The 22,450-nt window shown below is 44.5% G+C and overlaps 1 protein-coding gene across 1 annotated transcript in view; it reads right to left on the reverse strand.

Annotated features, from left to right (window-relative positions):
- Positions 1-297: 297 nt before the first annotated feature.
- ZNF512 (zinc finger protein 512) overlaps positions 298-22,450 on the reverse strand; it is a 1,352,022-nt gene continuing 1,329,869 nt past the window's right edge. The window contains exon 13 of the mRNA XM_044075342.1: positions 298-1,779. Coding sequence (XP_043931277.1) covers positions 1,459-1,779 — 321 coding nt within the window. The 3' untranslated portion in view covers positions 298-1,458. The remainder of the gene's footprint in view (positions 1,780-22,450) is intronic.

Here is a 22,450-nt window from a genome sequence, read left to right on the forward strand (position 1 = left end):
TGCCTTGCCTGCAGTGTGCTAAAATGCATGTATCTTATTCTGCACATAAGCTAGCTCATCAACATGGATTATTTAACACAAAGTAGTACTTAACTATCCCTTCAGCTATGGAAGAAGTATGAACATGGTACTAAGATAAGTAAACCACTCAGAAGTACTATACACTTCAGCTCAGGTAGTTCAACAACATCAAGGCATCTTTTCATGCTGCTCTTCATTTCACAACATAATTTCATTCAATCAATATTACTTAGCTAGGTCAGTCCATATGTTCTATGTAAACAAACAACCTGATCGTAACATTAGGCATTTAATCTGCTTTTGATTCTTGTAAAAACATGTCTACAAAACTAAAGGATGGCACATTTTTTGTGTTGTAAATGGCAGACTTAAAAAGCAAGGAAAAACATGGAATACATATTAAAAAACAAAACAAAACTGAAAACAAAAGCAGAAACAGCAGATTCTGAACATCTGTTTTATCAACTTACAGACTTGCAGTAAATACTAGACAATAGCTCCAAAAAGGTGGAATGGGTTTTTTTTGGATACAGAAGAACGTAAGCAAGCCGATCATTTTTTTTTTCTGTTAACTTTACATTCTACAGCCACTGTGCTGTACGCTCCAGTACAAAATCTGCTGTGATGTCCTTTGAATAGTATAAAATACACAAATCATAATTCACAGCTGGATATTATGAACATCAATTCACTATATAAAAAGAAAAAAAACAAAACAGATGTGTTCCCATAATAAAGCACCTTTCAGACCCAACAACTGGCTAAAAGAATCTGAACATGAAAATATATCTAAGAGCTGTACAGCAGACATGTCAAACTTCCACTGTTTTTCTAAATACTTTCTTTTTCTGCAACATATTCTTAATGAAATGGTTTGTGAAAAAGCCAGTAAAAATAAAGTGAAGTCACGGGTCCAGAGTGAACATGTTAGCTTACCAACACTGGTGCAGCCATTTCTGATATTCAGTCCTACGCAAGTCATTAACCATTTTCATTTCAACTTATAAATCCATCCTACTTAAGATTACAGCTGCTTAACACGTATTAAAACATTGTTTTAGAAACACTAAAGCAGCCCAGCCTTCTTAAACACATCGAGTTCTTGAAAATCACTGAAAATTCTATAATGGAATTAGTATTAAAACAATTGTTTGGTAAAGGGTCCCGTGAAAGTTCCGAAGACAAACAGTTTGCAAATCTATTTTTTTTTTAAACAATGAAATCTTAACCCTCAACTGGAAAAAAAGGAAGCTTTACAATGAAAAGTAGGGTACAATTAATCACTTTTTGAATATTTATACTCGGCTGTCCATGGGACAACCGCCTTAAAGCCTTTCAGCAAAGTGGTAGGTTACTACACTGGAGATTGGAACACATTTCATCAATTTCCAGCCCATACTTTACAAAAACTAGGACCTTTCTTTTTCAGCACCATCTTCATTTTCTTCCATGAACAGTCTTCATCATGACTTTTGTCATCGGATTCTTGATATTCCAATTTGGTCTCATAAATACATGTTCCTCCACATCACTGTTGTTGCCTTCACTCTCGCTACTGATCTCAACAATCTGAGGTTTCTCCTGTCTTACCAGGATATTATTTCTTGGGGTTGCTTTCAAACTGTTAGCAGCTCTCTTAACAGCAAGGACGCGAGTGATGAATCTTTTCTTTTGCTTTTTCAACTTGTCTTCCTTATGAGCCATTTTCATTTGTTTTGCAAAGCTTTTAGTTGTTTTGGGGTTCACGACAAACCATTCCTGTAATAAACAATAAAACAGTGAAATATACTGTACGTGTGTCATGATGCACACGTTACTAAAATTGCTTTTAATGCAACACTGTTCATTTGCTACTGCATTACAGATGCTATAGTATAAAGAGAGCAGGGGCCAAAAAAAAAATACAGTTTGAGACTTACCATAGCAGTAGATGTCCCACTGATCATCACAACTGCAGTATTCCAAACTGAGATGGATGTCCAGCTGGTGCACCAAAGCCAAATCCAGTGCGTCATATATCTGATGTGTGACCGAAGGTCACAGGCATAAGGGTACACAAGCAGACATACAAGTGTAAATCAGAGTATCTCAAGTCCAAAACAGAGGTCTTGCACTCAGTTTGTTCTACGAGTGGTCCTTGGTACCATTGGCTTTCACTGGTTTAGATTAGTGAACTGTAACAGAGTGTATATGCAGTGCCTTTAAGAAGCATATCAAGGACTGAATGTGCATACATAAATAGTAGACACGTGCTATACTCAGTGCCATTTTGGAAAGTGCAGCCAAAGAGTGAGCATGTAAGAATGAACGCAGTTAGTTTGTATCTAAGTTACCCAAGTTGAAATAAATAAGCTACAAACATGATGCATCTGAACATAATAAAGCTGCATGAACAGAACCCAAGAAGACTCGTCTATTACTTCCTGACTAGACAAGTGACATGGTGTCAGAAGTGGGATTCCAGACACTGCTATTCAGAGCCACGAGGTGCAGACACAAAGTACAGTTGTGTACACTTAACATAAATGTAGATGTTCGAGTGTATTCACTGTTGCAGTCATCACATGTGGGTTATCTGCCTGCAGGTAAGCCCTCAGCCGGCCTGAATACCAGAGTCTTGGATTCCTGCGTCAAGTCATCAGGGGTATAAAACATGCAGACGATGCCATTACATCAGTTTTTCTTGCCTCAGATGTCAGGTGCCCCAACAATGGGAAGCAATTATATGTTAACACCTCCAACAAAAAAGCAAATATACCAGAAAAATTAAATACATCAACCAAGAAGGAAAGGTAGAGCCAAGAAAAGTCAGGGGGCTGGAGGGGGGTAACCTGGACTGCAACAGTGAATACACTCGAACATCTACATTTACGGTAAGTGTACACAAAGTACAGTTTTGTACCTACCATAAATGTAGATGTTCGAGTGTTCACCCAGCTGCAGTCATTACACTTGGGTTATCCTGCCGTCAGGCAGTCCCGCAGTCAGCCTAAATTCCAAAGTCTTGGTCCGGCATCGGTTCCAGGGGCATATAAGAGGCATCCAATGCCATTTTCTTCAGTTTTTCTTTCCCCAGATGTCAGGTGCCCCCAATAGGTAGGATATATATATATATATATATATATATATATATATATATATATATATATATATATATATATACACACATATATAACTAGATAAAAATAAAACAATACCGTTAGCACAAGCAAATACACCACAGAGGTTGTATAGGATAGAGTGGTATAGATAAGTTCAGCTAGTTCAGAGGGGATGGAGGGAGGGTAACCTGGACTGCAGCAGGGTGAACACTCGAACATCTACATTTATGGTAGGTACAAAACTGTACTATGTTCATCGTGTTACCCTGCTGCAGTCATCACACTTGGGTTGAATCCCAAAGCTAAGGATGGGAGGTGGAGTTAAACAGGGTTAGAAGAAGCTAGTAGGCCCTGCAAAACTGCAGTGGCAAAACCAGTTCTAGTCTTAGAATATAGAGGTAAGTGATAGTGTTTGGTGAAGGTGTGCACTGAACTCCAAGTTGCAGCTTCCAGAATATCCTTGGTTGGCACTCCCCTGAGAAAGGCTGTTGATGTAGCTGTAGCCCTGGTGGAGTGGGACCTAATGTTAGCAGGTACTGGTTTCCCATGACGAGTGTAACAAAAACGTATGCAATGCCCTATCCATTTAGAAATAGTCCGTTTTGAGATAGCTTTTCCTTGTGATCCTGTAGCATAGGCTACAAAGAGCTGGTCAGTTTTTCTGAAAACCTTAGTTTTATCCAAGTAGTAACGTAATTGCCTGTGAATGTCCAAAGAGTGCAGGAGTCTTTCTCCTTTGTTCTGCGGATTTAGGAAAAAGGTGGGCAAATGAATGGTTTGGTTTAGGGCCACACTGGATACCACCTTCGGCATAAAGGAAGGGTTAGTTTGTAGGGAGACTCTGTCTTGATGAAAAATTAGGAAAGGCTCCACTGCCATTAGTGCCTGTAGCTCTGAGACTTCTAGCTGAGGTTATTGCTGGCAGCAGGGCAGTTTTCCATGAAAAAAAATTTAAATCAGCTGAAAAAGCTGGTTCAAAGGGCGGCAGTGTAAGCTTTTCCAGAACAAAGTTGAGATCCCAAGTAGGTGTTGGTGCTCTCCTTGGTGGTCTTATGTTCTTAGCCCCTCTGAGGTACTGTCTTAGGAGTGGATGTGAGAATAAAGGAGGAGCCGTGTTGTAATGAGCTGAAATTTCCGAGGCGTGGATCTTAATAGATGAAAAGGAAAGTCCTTTGTGCAACATCTCAATTAAATATTGTAGAATCTGAGGAATGTTTGGATCAAGGGGATTTTGTCCTTAAGCCTGGTTCCAGGCGCAAAATCTTTTCTATTTGTCTGAATAGGTTTTCCTGGTGCTGGGCCTCCTGGCCTCCAGAATGACATCCATACCATAAGAGCTTTGGATAGTGGTGTTGGCTGGTTGTTTAGGTAATTTGCCATGCAGCCAGGTTTAAAGTCTTGAGCTGGCTGTGTAGAATCCGATTGTCTCGCTGGGTGAGCAGGTGAGGAATTTGTGGTAAAATCCATGGTGGGCCGTGGGCCATGTTCCTTAGAATTGGATTCCACTGCTGGCGTGGCCAGTCTGGTGCAATGAGTGTCATTTGTGGCCTCTCTAATCTGACTTTCAGCAGTACCTTTGCTAGAAGAGGCAGTGGAGGAAAGGCATACACTGCTAATGTTTTCCAACTGAATGAGAGGGCATCCACTTTCCAAGCTTGTGGATGGAATGTCCTTGTACAAAATGTTTGAAGTTGGTAGTTTTGGGGGCTTGCGAACAGATCTATGTCTGGGCGTCCCCATTTTTGAGCTATCATTGCAAATACTTGTGGATCTAGTTTCCACTCGTGTGGATCCATTATGTTTCTGCTTAGGTCATCTGCCAATGTGTTTTTCTGTCCTGGCAGGAATTGTGCTTGTAATTGAACTTGGTAAGACAGTGCAGTGTTCCACAAGGTCATTGCTTGCCTGCATAGAGGGTAGGAATGTGTGCCCCCCTTGCTTGTTTATGTACCACATTACTGAGGTATTGCCCATCTTTATTATTAGTTGTCCTGGGTGTAAGAGGTCCTTGAAAGCTGTTAGGGCATTCTGTACTGCTAGCATTTCTTTTTGATTGATATGCAGATGCCTCTGATCTGTAGTCCATTTGCCCTGAATGCATTGTCCTGCCATGTGTGCTCCCCAGGCATAGTCCGATGCATCTGTTGTCATAGTTTGCCTGGCTGTGGGTAAGGTGAAAGGCTGACCCCTGTTGAGGTGACATGCCTGTGCCCACCATAGAAACTCCTGTTGAAGGCAGGGAATGAGTGGTATCATTGTTTCCAAGCTGTGGCTGTGCTGAGTCCATATGCTTTTCAGGTACCATTGTAATTTCCTCATATGCAGTTTTGCAAATGGCATTAGTAGTATGCAAGATGCCTTGAATCCCAAGGCCTGCAGAATTTTTCTTGCAGGGAGTTGGGTCTTTGTTGCCATTATTTTGAAATATTGAGTCAGCTGTTGTTGCTTGTCTGGCGTGAGATAAGCCACCTGGGCCGTTGTATTCAAGCTGGCAACCAGGAATATTATGTTTTGTGAGGACACTAGTTTTGATTTCTTTTTGTTTACTGTGTACCCTAGGCAACTTAGGAGGTGTTTGACAAATGCCAGATGCTTTAAAAGAATGTCCTTGCCTTCTGCTTGAATAAGGCAGTCACGTCCAGGTATGGGTATATTTGAATTCCTCTTTGTCTGCAGTATGCAATTACTGGTGCCAAGCATTTTGTGAAGACCCTGGGCGCAGTAGATAAGCCAAAGGGCAGTGCAGATAATTGATAATGCGTTGAACCTGCAATGAAGCGGAGGTATCTTCTGCAATTTTGTCTGATAGGGACATGCAGGTATGCCTCCTTGAGGTCCAACGTTACTAGCCAAGCATTCTTGCCCAGCATGGGAAGAAGCTGCTGTAGTGTTAGCATCTTGAATTTTGGTACTTGCAGATATGTATTCAGAATTGAAAGATCCAGAATGGGTCTCCATGCTTTGTCGTTTCTTGGGACTAGAAAGAGTCTTGAGTAAAATCCTTGTCCTTGCTCTTGTGTAGGTACCTGTTGATTGGCTCTCATGTCCATGAGAGCTGTAATTTGTTTTTGTGCCTCTGCCCATTGATTTGGTGGCAGGTTTGGCATTCCTTTTATCCTTGGTAAGGTATGAAAGTGGAATCTGTATCTTTGAGAGAGAATGTTTAGGACCCATTTGTCTTTTGTGATGATGTGCCAGTTGTCTGCAAAAAATGCTAATTTTTCTCCCAAGGGAGCTGCCAGCAGAGATTTGCTTGGTAGTGAGGATTGAGTCATTGTGTTTGTCTTCTGCTAGCTTGGGGCCTGTCTTCTCCTCCATTGGCGAGGTTTGTAAGGGCCTTGTGACTGACCTCTGCCCCTTGGGCGTCTGTATTTGCCCCTCTGTGATCTGTCTGAAGCTGGAAAGACCAGTTTTTTGTTGGCCAATTTCGGCTGAAACGAGGGGGTTGTACCTGCAAAAAATCCTTGACCGTCTGCATAGACTTTGCCTTATCCTCCATTTTCTTTAAAACCTCTTCTGCTTTGACACCAAATAATACATCCTGCTGTAAAGGTGCATCCAATAATTTTGCTTTAACATGATCAGGAAGGGTTTGTTCTTTTAACCAAGCATGTCTATGTATGACAGAGCCAGTAACAGCTGCTCTACAGGAAGCTTCCAACAAATCAAATCCGCATTGTAAAGTATGTTTGCCCACCTGTTCAGCTGCATGCAACAGGATCCTGCATTTCCTTGAATTCAGACTGTTCAGTATGTGTGCTCATTTTTTATTTTAATTGAGACATTAGGAATTGCTGATATTTCAGCATGTGAAACTGACAATTTATTGTTCTCATAGCCAGAGTTGCTGAGGTGTGTATTTTCTTTCCCCATCTATCTAGGGCTCTGGAATCCCTTTCAGAGGGCACAGGATTTTTAGCCATTGAAGCTTTAGCTCCCTTAGGACCCTGGGAAATTGTTTCTGGGTCAGCCACAGGGCTTTTATAAAGGAATTTGTGTGAGTCAGGTACTCTGTAGTATCTGTCTGGTTTGGCTGGAGCAGGAGGTAGAGAGTCTGGATTTAAACTAGACTCCAAGTAAACATCATCCACAATATCTAAAACTGGAGGGATAGCAAGAGGTCTGTGCTGGGGTAGTAAAAGGAACTCTCGGAGCCTTTTCTTAGAATCAGAGTAGTCCTGGCCTTCCCAGTGGAAATGTTCCCTCATGGTATCTAATGTTTCCCCAAAATAGTAGTCTTCAGGGGGAGATGCTGAGGGAAGAGAGTCTTCAGCATCAGAGTCTTCTCATAAGGTGGAAAAGTGTAATCCTGTTCCTCAGAGGAATCTGAGGAGAGTGAAACCTGATCAGAGGATGCATAATCCTCCTCTTGTCATGGTCTTTTATCAGGAGGGGGTTGGGAACCCCTGATAAGGGTAATCAAATCTTCAGCCATCTTAAGCACCTGTTTCTTAGGCATGGGGCCTTGAACTGTAGACTGATGAACAGTTTTCTTTGGTTTTAAAGGAGTTTTAAGCTTAGCATAAGATTTAATGGTGAGTGTAGTCGGTCTGAAGACACCTTCTGCAACCGAAGGTGTTTCCACTGCACTGGTGTCTACTTCTGCTCCGGTGTCGGTAGATGGCTGCGTCGGCCTAGTAGGCTCCACTTGGGAATCCACAGCTGTCTGGGGTTCCAGTTCTGCGGTCGTCAGGGGCTGCGTAGGCGCCTCACTGAAAAACGGAGAACCGGCGACAGGCCCAGCTGAGGCCTCGGAGTCTGGCTTGTTCCTAGGCTGCCTGTCCTTATCCTTGCGTTTTTTATGTATGGCGGTCATCGGCTGCTCTGACGGCATGATATAATTAAATTTCCTACCAAAGTAATGCCGTGTGAAGTCAAAACGGCGTTTGATAGTACGTTTATTAAACTTAGCACAAAACCAACAACCTGTGACATCGTGGTCTGGGCCTAGGCAAGGAATACAATAGAAAGTCCTTATGAGGTATTTGCTTCCCACAAGAAATGCAATTGTTAACTTTTTTTGACATCGGACTGAGGCAAGAAAATGTTCCCCAATGGGGTAACTTAGCTTTATTGAAGACTTCGGACTGAAATTCAAATCGACAATCTCAGGTGTCGGCCGACCGGCACTTGCGAACTGCTTCTGCTTCGGGCACCGCGCGGCAAGAAAGACTGAAGAAAATGGCGTTGGATGCCTCTTATATACCCCTGGCGCACTGACGTCAGGGAAGAAGCGACAGCAACCAACGCCGGACCAAGACTTTGGAATTCGGGCCAACTGCGGGACCGCCTGATGGCAGGATAACCCAAGTGTGATGACTGCAGCAGGGTAACAAGATGAACATCTGAAAAAGCACAATTGCAAGTTGCTAATGTTTTTCAGATGATACAAGAATGTAATTTGGTCTTGATTAATGTGCAAAAGCAACCTTTAAGGCAGGAAAACTGCAGCATCAAGAGAAAAAAGTTATATCCTTACCATAACATTCCATGTGAGTTGTTCATCTCGCCTTTTTGTTCTTACACGTGGATCGGAGCCGATCCCTCGGCTCCGAATCGGCCGCTTTTCAAGCTCAGACTCTCAGAGAAGCTCGAGACCTAGTGTATATCCCATGATGCTCTACTGTACATCCCCAGATCTAGTATGCTGCAACCAAGACAGCCTACCGACAGAATAAGACTGTGGAGTCTACCTGCTTAGATAACTGCAAAAGTAGAAGGAAACAAGAAGTGTAGGAATGTATGAAACAGACTGACAACTGAACCAATCCTCCAACATCTCACTCGACTGGAGGGGGAAGGTGGGCGGGAATGTAAGAACAAAAAGGCGAGATGAACAACTCACATGGAACGTTATGGTAAGGACAAAACTTCTTTATGTGAAGTTGTTCTATCTCGCCGTTTTGTTCTTACACGTGGGTAGTGTCCCAAGCACCCTATTCCTGGGTGGCTCACGGGAGAACATTCCTGAGCACAGTGGAACCAAACGTAGCCCTGTCCCTGGAGGTCCTATCCACTTTGTAATGAGTAATGCCCTGTGAGGTTTTGACCACGTGGCAGCTGCACAGATGGTATCTAAAAGGCAAGAGAGCTGCATGAGCCAATGACGTAGAAACAGCTCGTGTAGAATGGGCTTTGATGTTAGTTTCTAATGGTCGATTAGTGGAAGCATAAATTAATCTGATGCAGTCAGAGAGCTACTTGGACAGTGTGGTTTTTGACACTGCAAAACCTTTCTTATTCTCTGCATAAGAAACAAAGAGTTGATCCGCTTGTCTGAAATCCTTCGTTCTATCTAGCTAGAACCTCAGTTGTCTATGTACATCAAGCTTGTGTAACATATATTCCAGTTTGTTGGTACGGTGTTTGAAGAAGGTTGGGAGCTCAATGGACTGATTTAAGTTATTTTCTGAAGAGATCTTGAGAAGAAAGGTAGGATTAGTCCTGAGGGATACCCTATCAGGGTGAAAAATCAAGTATGGGGGTTTGGAAAACAAGGCTTGAAGTTCGGAGACCCTACTTGTAGATGTAATGGCTACCAGGAATAAAGTTTACAAAGACAAAAACTTTAAACGGCAAGATGAAGCAGGTTCAAAGGGTGCGAGCATCAGTTGGGATAAAACCAGATCCAAATTCCAGGGGTAGACAGGATGCCTAATAGGTGGCCTGAGATGGTGGGTTCCTTTTAAGAATGCTTTACATAGTCTATGCGACATGATGTTGGAGCCGTTAAAGCCTACATGGAAGTTTGAGATAGCAGCCAATTGAACTCTAATGCTGGCAGCTGCCGCGCCATCATGGAACAAGGAAGACAAGAACTCTAAGATGGTATGGACAGGTGCTACATAAGGGTCAGTGTCATGTTGAGAAGCCCAGTGAACAAATAGTTTCCATTTGCTATTATATAGTTTCCTGGTGGATAGTTTATGAGAGAAAACTATAATGTGTTGGACCGCAGCAGAGAATCGGAGCAGCCAAGCTGTCAGTTTTAAGGAAGAGAGTGAGGGATGGAGAACTCCAGACGAATGAGTCAGAAGATCCGGCATTGGGTCCAGGATCCATGGTTCTTCCAGTTGATACTTACACAGGTAGGGAAACCAAATCTGTCGAGGCCAAGACGGGGCTATCAAGATCACAGTCCTTCCCAGACTTTTGGCTTTCTGCATGAATTTGGGAATTAAGACGTATTGGCGGAAAGGCATATAGGAGGCCCGGGGGCCAATCGTGTACGAGCACGTCCCTGGGTTCGTTCCCCGCTGGGGAATAAAGGGCAAAGTAGCTGCTGCACTTGGCATTCATCAGTGATGCAAACAGGTCACAGCAAGGCTGGCCCCATCTGCGGAAAATGTTTTACTCCACCTGTTTGAGACCCCACTTGTGGGGCAACAGCATGGCTCTGCTTAGTTTGTCCGCTATCACGTTGGATGACCCCGGGATGTACGTTGCTATCAGAAAGCATCTGGTGGATACAGCCCATTGCCAAATCCTAAGGGTCTCCCGGCATAAAGGGTACGATCTGGTTCCCCCTTGTTTGTTGATGTACCAGACAACCGACATGTTGTCCGTCTTGATAACAATTGTGCCTGGAGGAAGAGAGTCGTGAAAGTGTTGCAACACTAGGAACACCGCTCTCAGCTCTAGGACATTTATATGCAAGTGTGTTTCCATGACTGACCAAGTGCCTTGGACCGTCTTTCCCTGAAATAGCCCTCCCCACCCTGTCAGGGAAGCATCCGTGGTCACTGTGGCTGTGGGTTGGGGAAGAATGAAGGGACGTCTGATTATCACTTGGTCGCTGTTCAACCAACTGAGATCCTTCTTGCAAAGATTGGTTAACCAGATCTCGTGAGACATGGGCAGTTGCTGGTAAGACCACTGTGCGAAGAGTAACCACTGGAGTATTCGCATGTGCATGTGGCCTAATGGAACTGCTATCAATGTGGCTGCCATAGTTCCTAAGAGCTGTAGTATCTGGGACGCTGGAGCTTTGTTGTGGGCTAAGAGACTGGATAATTGATTTTTTAGAGTTACGATTCTTGATTTGGGCAACCTGATCCTTGCGTTGACGGTGTCCAGTTCTGCCCCTATAAATGTAATATGCTGCGAGGGCGATAACGCAGACTTTTCGAAGTTTAGGATTATGCCCAACTGGGAACAAAGGTCTATGGTGTAGTCTCTTGTCTGGATTAGTTGATGCCTGGAGGTGGCGGTGAGGAGCCAGTAGTCCAGATATGGAAACACTCAGAATCCCAACCGTCTCAGGTGAGCCGTGACCACTGCCATACATTTGGTGAACACCTTGGGGGCTGTGGTGAGGCCAAAGGGCAGGGCTCTGAATTGGTAATGACTGGCTCCGAGCCGGAAACGCAAGTGATCTCTGGATGATCTGCCCATTTTGATGTGGTAGTAAGCATCTTTGAGCTCTATAGAGCACATCCAATCGCCCGTTGATAAGAGGAGGAGAATCAATTGCAGCGTGATCATCCGGAACTTTTCCTTCTTGACAAAGGTGTTGAGTTTGCTGAGGTCTAGTATGGGCCTCCAGTCCCCTGTTTTCTTGGGAACTAAAAAGAACCTTGAGTTATGTTCCGGATCCTATTTGGTCCGCCGGGACTGGCTGGATGACTCTTTTGTCTAGAAGGTTTTGGATTTGTATAGCTGCTAGTTTTCTCAGACTGGGTGGAACGTCTGGAATCCTTGTATATATGGGTGGGAGTTTTGTAAAGGGAATGTAATAACCTCTGGCAATGACGTTTTTTACCCAAGAATCCGTTGTAATGTTTAGCCAGGTGTTTGGGTATAAAGCCAAGCAACCCCTGACTGCCTCCAGAGTAGGACAGCCGGGCTTCCTTTCAGGAACGCTGATAGGGCTTACCAGAGAAGTGATCCCTGTCGTCCTGGTTTTGCGGACCGCCTCTGCCGTTTGGACGGGGTCTTCCATTTTTGCCCCTCCTCTGCCTCTAGAGGGGTATCAGTAGGTGTGTTTTGGAAGGCTCCTTGAGGTTTTCGGAACCACATTTTTCCACTTCGCTGCCCTTTGGGGTACGGTCTAGTTGGAGTGGAAAAACGGACTCCTATAGCAGAGTCTTCCCTTCTTGTTTACACTGAGTGTCTCCTTAACTTTGGGTCCGAACAAGGCGGACCCGTGGAATGGGGTGTTGACAAAGGAAGACTTAAAGGCTTCTGCAAAGGAGCACCCAGGACGGTCTCCGAAGAGCTATCGCTGAGCCTGCCGCCCTACTCGATCCATCGGCAGCATACAAAATGAGTTGCATGGATGAGTTTACTATTGAATTACGGGTGTTGAGTTGTGCAGTCACCTTTTCAGAGACTGCATCAGCTGTGTTACCCTGGAGAGCATCTCCCGGCTCCTTTAGGAGATCTCGTTGAAGGCGGGTAAATGTCAAGTAGTTGAGCGACCTCATGGAAAATGCCTCAGAACTAAATATGCGTTTCCCATATCTGCCCATCGTCCTAGAATCCCTATTAGAAGGATGGACAGTAGAAGATGTTTCCGACATCTCTTTCTTGGTGGCCGCCACCACCATGACATCAACTGGGACTCCCTTTGTAAGAAAGGCCTCGTCAGTGGGGGAATAAATTTGTTGGGCCTCCAAGGGACCGGTTCCACTGAGTCATGGGACTCCCACGCCCTACGAGCAACGAGCTCCATCAGTTCATCGAAGGGCGGAGTAACCCAGGAGGTGGATGGTTGAGATCCAAAGGCCTTCAGGAGAATTGACTCATCCTCAGAAGGGGCAAGGGACTGCCAATCACCCCTCTGCCTTAAGATTTCCAATATGTCTGCGAATGTGACATCCTCTGAGGGGGATCGTGGGGACGCTTCTGATTCCTCCAAGTCGGTATCCAATGTCAGGATTCCTGTGGGGAATCCAAGTGCCTCCTCCTCTTGCACAATCTGTTCCTAGGTACTTCGTCGGTGGGGGCGTCCGGTGAAGTCAATAGAGAGGAGGGGCCACCCAATGGGGATACCTGAGGCACTGGATCTTGACGCTTTGTGGGATCTGCAGGGAAGAGGTAGAACGAGGCCCTTTAGGGGGAGGGGAGGACAGATCTGAGGAGGTAGTGGTCTTCGCAGCCATGACCTTCCCCATGGCATCGGCACCAGAATCCCAATCCAGAGGACGGAGCTGAGGCCACCTGCGCCGAAACCCCAAGTGGAAAAGTCGGCACTGAAGTATCGGTTCGACTCTCCACCCCGGAGCCAGAGAGGGACTGTCGGCCCTGCGATTCCCCGGTCGGGACCGAGGAGATCAAGGTCGATGGAGCTGAGGGAGGTGGATCGAACCAATATCAGTTCCGTCTGCCCCGGCTCCGAACGCTTGATTGGCTTCGGAGGAGGAGGTGGAGAAGCCATGGAAGGGATTTCAGGCTTCGAGGCCGAATGGCTCGAAGCAGATAGCATTTTGGCTAGGGCCAGGTTCTCTAAGAGCCTCTTAACCACTCGGGTCCAGATCCACATCGGAAAGCCTCGATGAATGTGTCGAAGGGGCCAAAGATGGAACTGATTGAAGGATTGGAGAGTGAGGAGCCTCCAATATCGGTTCCACAACTGGGCCCCGAAGTAAGGACTCGACACACAGTTCCAAGGACTGTGGAGCCGATGCACGGACCATACCTGAGGAACTCGGAGCCGAAGACTTGGGCTCCGAGGATCCTTTGGAAGACTTCGACCCCTTCAAAGCCTTGGAAGAGGTCAGCCTTATCTAAAGTAGCCTGAAAATCAGGCTTCAGGAGTCCTCTATCTACCAGTTTCCTTCGCCTTTCCAGGAGAACCCTGGCGCTAAAGGAATGGCAGATAGAGCACACCTCTTGTAGGTGTACAGAGCCCAAACAGTACATGCAGGTGGAGTGGTTGTCTAACAGACATTTTTTGACTGCACTCGCACCTTTTATATCTTGATTTCTGCTTTTCTGACATCTTTTAACTCTAACCCTAAGTAACACAACAAGTTCTATATGTAAATATGTATATATCTAAACACAGTACTAAACCACACTGAATATATTTATAAAGTCTAATTATCTAATAAACTGTTTACTAAACTATATATATATATATATGTACACACACACACACACATATATATATATATATATATATATATATATATAAATGAAACAGAACACACACAGCAGCTGACAGAGCCCTGTCACACCCAAAAAGGAAGGCCTAAGCCCTGAAAAAGAACTATTTAAAAGTCCTAGTAATTAAGCAAGACTAAAATCCTAACACTATCCTATTATTACACAAGTATATATATAATTCTCAAAAAAATTAGAGAGAAATACTAATAAGAATAGAAAAAAATTTAAGTCACTAGCGCGAGCTAACTCTGAGCTGTTGATCTGTTGCAGCGGCAACAGAGTTCTGGGGATGTACAGTAGAGCATCATGGGATATACACTAGGTCTCGAGCTTCTCAGAGTCTGAGCTTGAAAAGTGGCCGATTCGGAGCGGAGGGATCGGCTCCGACCCACGTGTAAGAACAAAACGGCAAGATAGAACAACTTCACATCATCAGTTTGGGACAAGAATGTGATATAAATGATCTTGAGCAAGAGGGAGTGTATAAATACTTGGGAATTGATGAAGGATCAACAATAAAACATGAACACATGTGAATAAAACTTAGTAAGGAGTACTTTAGAAGACTTAAATAAATCCTGAAAACAGTGTTGACATCTAGGAACAAAATCCAAGCTATAAACCAATTTACTCTTCCTGTCCTAACTTACAGTTTTGGAGTGATTGACTGGCCCCGAAATGTACTGGATAGATTAGATAAGAAAACGAGGAGGATGCTTCATGCTCACTAAATGATTTATAAAAATCAGTGCGTACCAAGATTATATACTCCCAGTTCCGAAGAAGGGATGGGCCTCCTTGAAATTGATTACATGTACAGGTCTGCAATTTTGGGACTCCACACATCTGCTGACCTCACAAGACCAAATTTAGCTAAAGTTCTGAAACATGAGGAGAATAAATCTAAGATGACTCCTCTGCTTAGGCTAGCAGAAGCATATCTGCAAGCAGGAATGGAAATCAAACCACATGTGGACAAAAACCAGGCAGCAACTGAATGTAGCAAAAAACAAAACAAAGAATATAGGTGAAGGACCAGATGAGAATGCAAGAAATGTGGAAAATGCAATCCACTGAACATGTAGGAGAAACAGACAAATGTAGGTTTTGTAAAAACAAACTGGAAACAGTTGCACACCTCGTTGCTGGTTGTGACATACTAATGGCAGGAGGACTGTATACTGAAAGACAATGTGGCGAGACTGTTGCACTGGGGATTACGCAAACATTATGGTATTGAAGTGGCTGAAAAATACTGGAAACATGAGCCACAAAGCATCATAGAAAATAATGATGTCTACATCACATATCATCCATTACCAACAGTTCAAAAGACATAGGCTAGAAAACTGGATATAGTAGTCCAAGAAAAGACAAAAGTAGCACTGGTAATTGAAATCGCCACACCCAGTGATTACAGTGTCCTGCATACAGAGAGTGACAATGTCATAATATATCAGGATCTGCAAGCAGAATTGAGAGCAATGTGGAAGAAAGATACCCAGACAGTTCCAACAGTTGTAGTGGCAACGTGTCTTATAAACAGAGTCTACAACCATATTTAGATATGCTACCAATACACGTAATTCCGTACGAATTGCAGGAGTCATTACTGGGCAAATTGTGGGTGCTGCGAAGAGCACTTTGGCTGATATCAAAGACTGAAACAATACTAATTTCAAGAACTTTAATTGTAGTTTGACTTAGGAATAGGGTCCATTCCCATCATGGTATTAGAAACTCAAAAGATTTGAAGAAATTAAAAAATATGAAAACCAAATAAGTAGGTCCAGGTTTCTAGCAAGATACAAAAAGGAAAATCGCTTCCATTTGGAAAGGTAAGATATCCTTGTACTGGGTTTCCTGGCCTCCTGCAGGACTTGAAGCACATCCTCAAAATAAAGGTGTCTGAAGGAAAATCAGGCCTCTATCACCCAAAGGGTCAGCTGAAGAGTTTCTGGGTGTGGGTGGATGAGGGAGTCCTTATTCTGTGCAAGTCCACACTGTGATGCAACTTGTGATGATTGCCCTTGGTTAGATGTAGAAGGGGGAACCAGTGCTGCCTTGGCCAACAGGGAGTCACCAGCAAGATTTCTGGTCTGTCCTGTTGAAATTTCCACAAGACTTTCAGGATGAGTGGTAGGGGAGGGTATTTATTACATTTGTTAACCTGGTTATGTCTGACTGGGCCAGAAGCCCGTTTTCAGTGGAAGCCCGGGGAGAAAAGCTCCACAAGCAGCAACAAAGCTTACATTAATTATAATTAATATAATACAGTAGACAGTATAGAATACAAAACAATAGTATACATGCATATAGAGTCTGTAAGCTTAAACAGAAATACTAATTAAAGACTATTGTTAAGTTAGAAACAATAATTACAAAGTGCACACAAAATAAAATCAAAGGAGAGAGAGTATGTAGAATATTAACAGCGATGAAAGCCAAGGAGTTATTAACTATGTGCAGAATGCCTGAAGTAAAAAATAAAAATAAAAAATTCTGACAATCAAATTAAAACAGAGTGCAGCTGTTATGGGACAGCAGAGTTAGAGCAAAGATGGCGGGTATATTTGCAGGTAAAGCAGGCTAAGGTATGGGAGGTAATAGAATTAGCCTGGATAATGACAGGAGCAAAGCCAGTGTTTGGCTAGGTAATTTTTCAGTTGTTGCTTGAACTCATGATGGTGAGAATTTTGTGTGATGGACTGTGGAAGAGAGTTCCACAATTTGGCAATTTCGTGGGAGTAAAAGGAGTCACCATGGTAGTTGTGGGAGCGGGACACCTTTATCATTAGCTTATTGGAGGAACTGAGGGACCGGGTAACAGTACTAGGTTGGACAAGGTTAGAGAGAGGGGGGCAGTTACTGGGTTGGTATATTACTTTGTGGGCCATGGTCATTTGGTTGTGTGATAAAAGATTAGTGAGTTCTAACCAGCTGGGCTGGGAGAGGGCAGTGCAGTGGTGAGTCTTGTAAGGTAGTAGCAAACTTGGCAATTTTATTGTAGCAGGATTCAAGGTTATTGAGCTCAGATTTACATAGGTTTGTGAATATATGAGATCCGTATAGGAGGGTGGAGAGCAGGTGTGACCGAGCAGTGGCTAGTCTGGCATTCTGAGTGAGGTATGGTTTAGCCCTATAGAGAATATCAAGTGTGGCGTGAACTTTCTTGATGGTAAAAGAGATATGCTTGTCAAATTTTAGGTACTCAACTATTGTGACACCTAGCAGTTTAGCCTGGCTAGTGGGCTGTATTACAGTACCATTTGAAGATATGAGAGAGAGAGGGAACTGTCCAGATTTGGATAATTTGTTTTTCAAGACAATGATCTTAGTTCTGCTTGGGTTAAGTATGAGTTGATGTGCAGAGAGGTATCTTTCTATGTCTTGAAAGGAAGCTTGCATTTTTACTTGAAGTTCTTGTGGTGAGGGGGCTGAGGATACAAGTGTCGAATCATCGGCGTACTGGACAATGTGAGCCAGCTGAGTTGCTGAGCTTAGATTGTTAGTAAATATAGTAAAGAGGAGGGACGAAAATGGAGCCTTGGGGTACACCGACTGAGATAGGGAGTAGGGGGGGGGGGAGAGACTGTTAGCCCATTTAGTTGCTTGCTGACAGTTGGAGAAGTAACTGTGGAACCAAGTTAGGGATGCAGTAGTAAGGGCATAAGGTGAGAGTTTGTCTAAAAGTAGTTGGCGAGAAACAGTGTCAAAGGCTTTAGACAAATCAAGAAAGACAGGAGAGACAGAGTGACCTACATTTATGAGATTGGTACTGGTGAAAGATATTAGAGGTGTGCTAGTACTACATTTAGGATGAAAGCCATGCTGTGAGCTAGAGAGCGAGTTGAGACTAAGTAGGTATGCATAAAGAAACTTCCCCTTCAAAGAAACTGACAGGGTGTCCACTTTCCATGCTTGAGGATGTGGTTTATCTGGTATAAAATTTTGGAAAATGTTTGTTCAGAGGGGAGGCAAACAAGTCTACTTGTGGAATACCCCACTGGTGGACAATGTCCAGGAACACATCCCTGTGAAGCATCCACTCGTGGGCCTGTGTTCTGGATCTGCTCAGTGTCTGCCACTGAGTTTTGATTGGATGGGATGTAGAACACCTGAAGAGATTTCCAGTTGGCGAGCTAGTTCACAAGCCTGTAAGGCTAGTCTGCAAAGGAGGTAGGATCTTGTCCCCCCGTTTGTTTAGGTACCACAGAACAGTCATATTTGTTTGCGTTGATTCGCAGCCATCCTGGCCCGAGGAGGATTTGGAAGGACTGTAAGGCTAGGATCAGTGCCTTCATAATCTTTACATTTACGGGGTCATTTCTTTGATAGGGGGTCCAATGACCTTGAACCATATATGGGCCCAGAGCTGCTCCCCACCCTGTATCCGTAGCATCTGTGTTACAGGTCCTGACTTGGGGTGAATGGGAAGCCCTGGGTTTATGGACAGTTGTCGTATTCACTACTGGAGCTCCTCCTTGAAGCAGGGTAGTAGTGGTATTGGAAATTCTAGTGGTTGGGGATGCAGAGACCACAATGATTTCAGGAACCATTGGAATGTCCTCAAGTGGAGTCTTGCCAAGAGTAGCATAGGGATGGTAGAGGCCATCAGTCCTAGGATTCATAGAAACTATCTTGCAGACAAGAGTTTTAGGGGGAGAATGCCTAAGAAAAAGAAAGAACTTACCATAAACTTAGATGTTTTTCTCTTTCATGTTGCAGAATTCATAACAGTAGGGAGTTGCTGCCAGTGGTGCCACCTTCCAGCCAGTATACCAAAGTCTTGTTTTTGGAGGGTACGTGTGATGGTCCCTTGTCAGGGCCATAAGCGGACATAGAGTATAAAGGTGACGTCTGCACGCATCCTCCTCAGAATCAGTCGCCACATACAGTAGTACTCCTGTGGGCAGAAGAGCCCCAAAGGGACCCCTGGAATTACATGCAGGCTAGAGTTGGGGTAGTAGGTGGTGTGTGTGTAGTGGAGACATTGAGGGGGTTTTAAAGTAATGTCCCCCCCCCAAAGTCAGAATGGCAAGCAAGATGTTAAAGGTAGAGTAGCAGGTGGGGGACTGAATACTGCAACATAGAAGAGGTTATGGTAAGTTCTTACACAACTATTCTATGTCCTTCTACTCACATGCTGCAGTATTCATAGCAGTATGAAGAGTACCAGAACTTTTAGGTATGGTTTTGGGTGGAGGATTGGGTTCCCTGGTCAATGAGACCTTGGAGGATAGACTTGTCAAACCCTGCCCTAGCTCTACAGACTAGGTCTTATTTGTAATGTCTGGTAAAGGTGTGGACAGAAGTCCAAGTGGCAGCTTCCAAGATGGAAGTGTGGTCAATTCCTTTGAAAAAGGCAGCTGAGGAACAGCTGCCCTGGTGGAGTGAGGTTTGACTTGTCCGTGTAGGGATTTTCCATGAAAGGAGTAGCATAGGGTAATGGATTTTGAAATCCATGAAGAAATGATTTGCTTGGAGACTGCCTTTCCTAGAGCTCTGGAATGGAAGGAGACAAAAAGTTGATCTGATTTTCTGACGGGTTTGGTTTTGCCCAAGTAGTACCTCAGTTGTCTGTGGACATCCAAGGAATGGAGAGACCTTTCTGCTCAATGTTTTGTTGAGAGTAAAAAAAACTGGTAGGTTGATGGTCTGGGTTTAGTGAAAGTTCATTAACCACCTTTGGCATGAAGGAAGGGTTGGCCCTTAGGGCAACTCTGTCCTTGTGGAAAATAAGGTAAGGAGAGGTAACCATGAGGGCATGGATCTCAGATACCCTCCTGGCGGATGTAAGGGCCACTAAGAATTGTTTTCAGTGTGCATAGCTTTAGGGGATACTGAATAAGCTGGTTCAAAGGGTGGCAATGTAAGTTTTTCTAGCACAAAGTACAGATCCCAGGGGGGGTAGGTTTCCTGGGAGGCCTGAAGTGAAGCAATCCCTTGAGGAAAAGTTTGACCATCAGTCTGGAAGCCAGAGGAGGCGAGATTGGCAGACAGGCAGAGATAGCAGATGTAAGGGCCACTAACAGAACTGTTTTCAGTGTGCATAGCTTTAGGGGATACTGAATAAGCTGGTTCAAAGGGTGGCAATGTAAGTTTTTCTAGTACAAAGTACAGATCCCAAGGGGGGGGGGGGTAGGTTTCCAGGGAGGCCTGATGTGAAGCAATCCCTTGAGGAAAAGTTTGACCACCAGTCTGGAAGCCAGAGGAGTGGAGATTGGCAGACAGGCAGAGATAGGTAAATGCATTCTGACAAATGAACATGTTAGTCCTGAGTGCAGTAGCTCACACAAATAGGAAAGGACCATAGGTATAGAGGTAGAGGGTCCTGGTTTTTCGTTTGACACCAGTAAGAGAACCTTTTCTATTTGGATACATAGTTTCTCCTGGTACTAGGTTTTCTGGCCTCCTGCAGAAACAAAGTACGTCCTCGAAGTACAGGTGTCTGTAGGGGATCAAAACCCTATCGCCCATAAAGTACAGTTTTGTACACTTACCATAAATGTAGATGATTGAGTGTATTCACTGTTGCAGTCATCACATTTGGGTTATCCCTGCCAGGGTAGCCCTCAGCCGGCCAGAACACCAGAGGCTTAGTATTTCTGCGTCGGTTGCTGTCGCTTCAGGACTGACGTCAGGTCGTCAGTAGTATAAAGTAAGGCAGCCAACATCATTACATCAGTTTTTCTTGCCCTAACCAGTCAGGTGCCCCCACGTAGGAGGCAGGTTCTGGTGGAAGAACCCCACCAGTAGAAAGTAAATACCAATATGTCCCTTGTAAGGAAAGAGAAGAAAAAAAGGGGGGGGGGGATAGCGGGAGGAAAACCAGGACTGCAAAAGGGAATACACTCTAACATCTACATTTATGGTAAGTGCACACAACTATACTATGTTCTTCATGTTTCACTGCTGCAGTCATCACATTTGGGTTGATTCCCAAATTTGAGGCAATGGGTGGAGGCAATCAAGGAAACTAGGGGCTGGCTAGGAGGCCTTGCAAGACTGCAGAGGCAAACCCTGTCCTGGATTTGGAAAAGAGAGGCAGGTGGTAATGTTTGGTAAAAGTGTGAACAGATGTCCAGGTGGCAGCCTCCAGGATGTCCCTGGTGGGGACGCCTCTGAGGAAAGCTGCAGAGGTGGAGGCTGCTCATGTGAAGTGAGTCCTGACCCCCCTTGGTGGAGGCATTCCGTTTTGTTTGTAGCAGAAATGGATGCAGTGTGCTATCCATTTGGAAATGGCTTTGCCTTCTATGCCTGTAGCAAAGTTAACCAGCAATTGATCAGACTTTGAAGGATTTTGTCCTGTCTAGACAGAATCTGAGATGTCAGTGCACATCTACCGAGTGCAGGATCCTTTTCCTCCTTGTTCTGGGGATTAGGAAAAAAAGGTGGGCAAATGAATGGATTGGTTGAGAGCCACACTGGACACCATCTTGGGCATGAAGGATGGGTTAGTCCTGAGGAATAACCTGTCAGCATAGAAGGTGATGAAGTGTTCCACAGCTATGAGTGCTTGCAACTCAAATACTCTTCCAGCTGACGTGATGGCCAGAAGGAAGGCTGTTTTCCAGGAGAGAAATTTTAGCTCTGCAGAAGAAGCTGGCTCGAAGGGGGGGCAGGGTGGGCTTTTTCAACACAAAGTTAAGGTCCCAAGCTGGGGTTGCTGCTCTTCTGAGTGGCCTCAAGTTGCTAGCCCCTCTTAAGAACTGTTTGATCAAAGGGTGTGAGAAAAGGGACTACTCAGTGGGGAAAGGAGCAGAGACAGCAGAGGCATGAATTTTAATAGGGAAAAAAGAGGGGCCACTGTGTAGCAGATCAGCTAAGTAATCCAGGATGAGAGGGAGTGAGGGCTGTGTCATATTGTCTCCCATAGCTCGACTCCAGGTGCAGAACCTTTCCCATTTGTCAGCATAAGACTTTCTAGTGCTAGGGCGTCTGGCTTCACGTATAATATCTAGAACCTGCTTACTGAGGTTGGCAGATTGATCGGGGGGGGGGGGGGTTAGGGAACAAGCCAAGCTGCCAAACTGAGTGTCTGCAATTGGGAATGCATGAATTCCCCTTCCCTCTGGGTCAGGAGGTTTGGAATCTGAGGAAGATGTCATGGTGGCAGTGGGGAAAAGTCTGCGCAGCCAGGTGTACCAGTGCTGGCGAGGCCAGTCTGGAGCTATAAGAATTGTCCTTGGTTTTTCCTACTTTATTTTGAGCAGTAC

Source organism: Protopterus annectens, chromosome 6.part1 (genome assembly GCF_019279795.1).
Source record: "Protopterus annectens isolate FY-2018-M chromosome 6.part1, PAN1.0, whole genome shotgun sequence".
In the NCBI taxonomy this organism is placed as follows: domain Eukaryota; kingdom Metazoa; phylum Chordata; order Ceratodontiformes; family Protopteridae; genus Protopterus; species Protopterus annectens.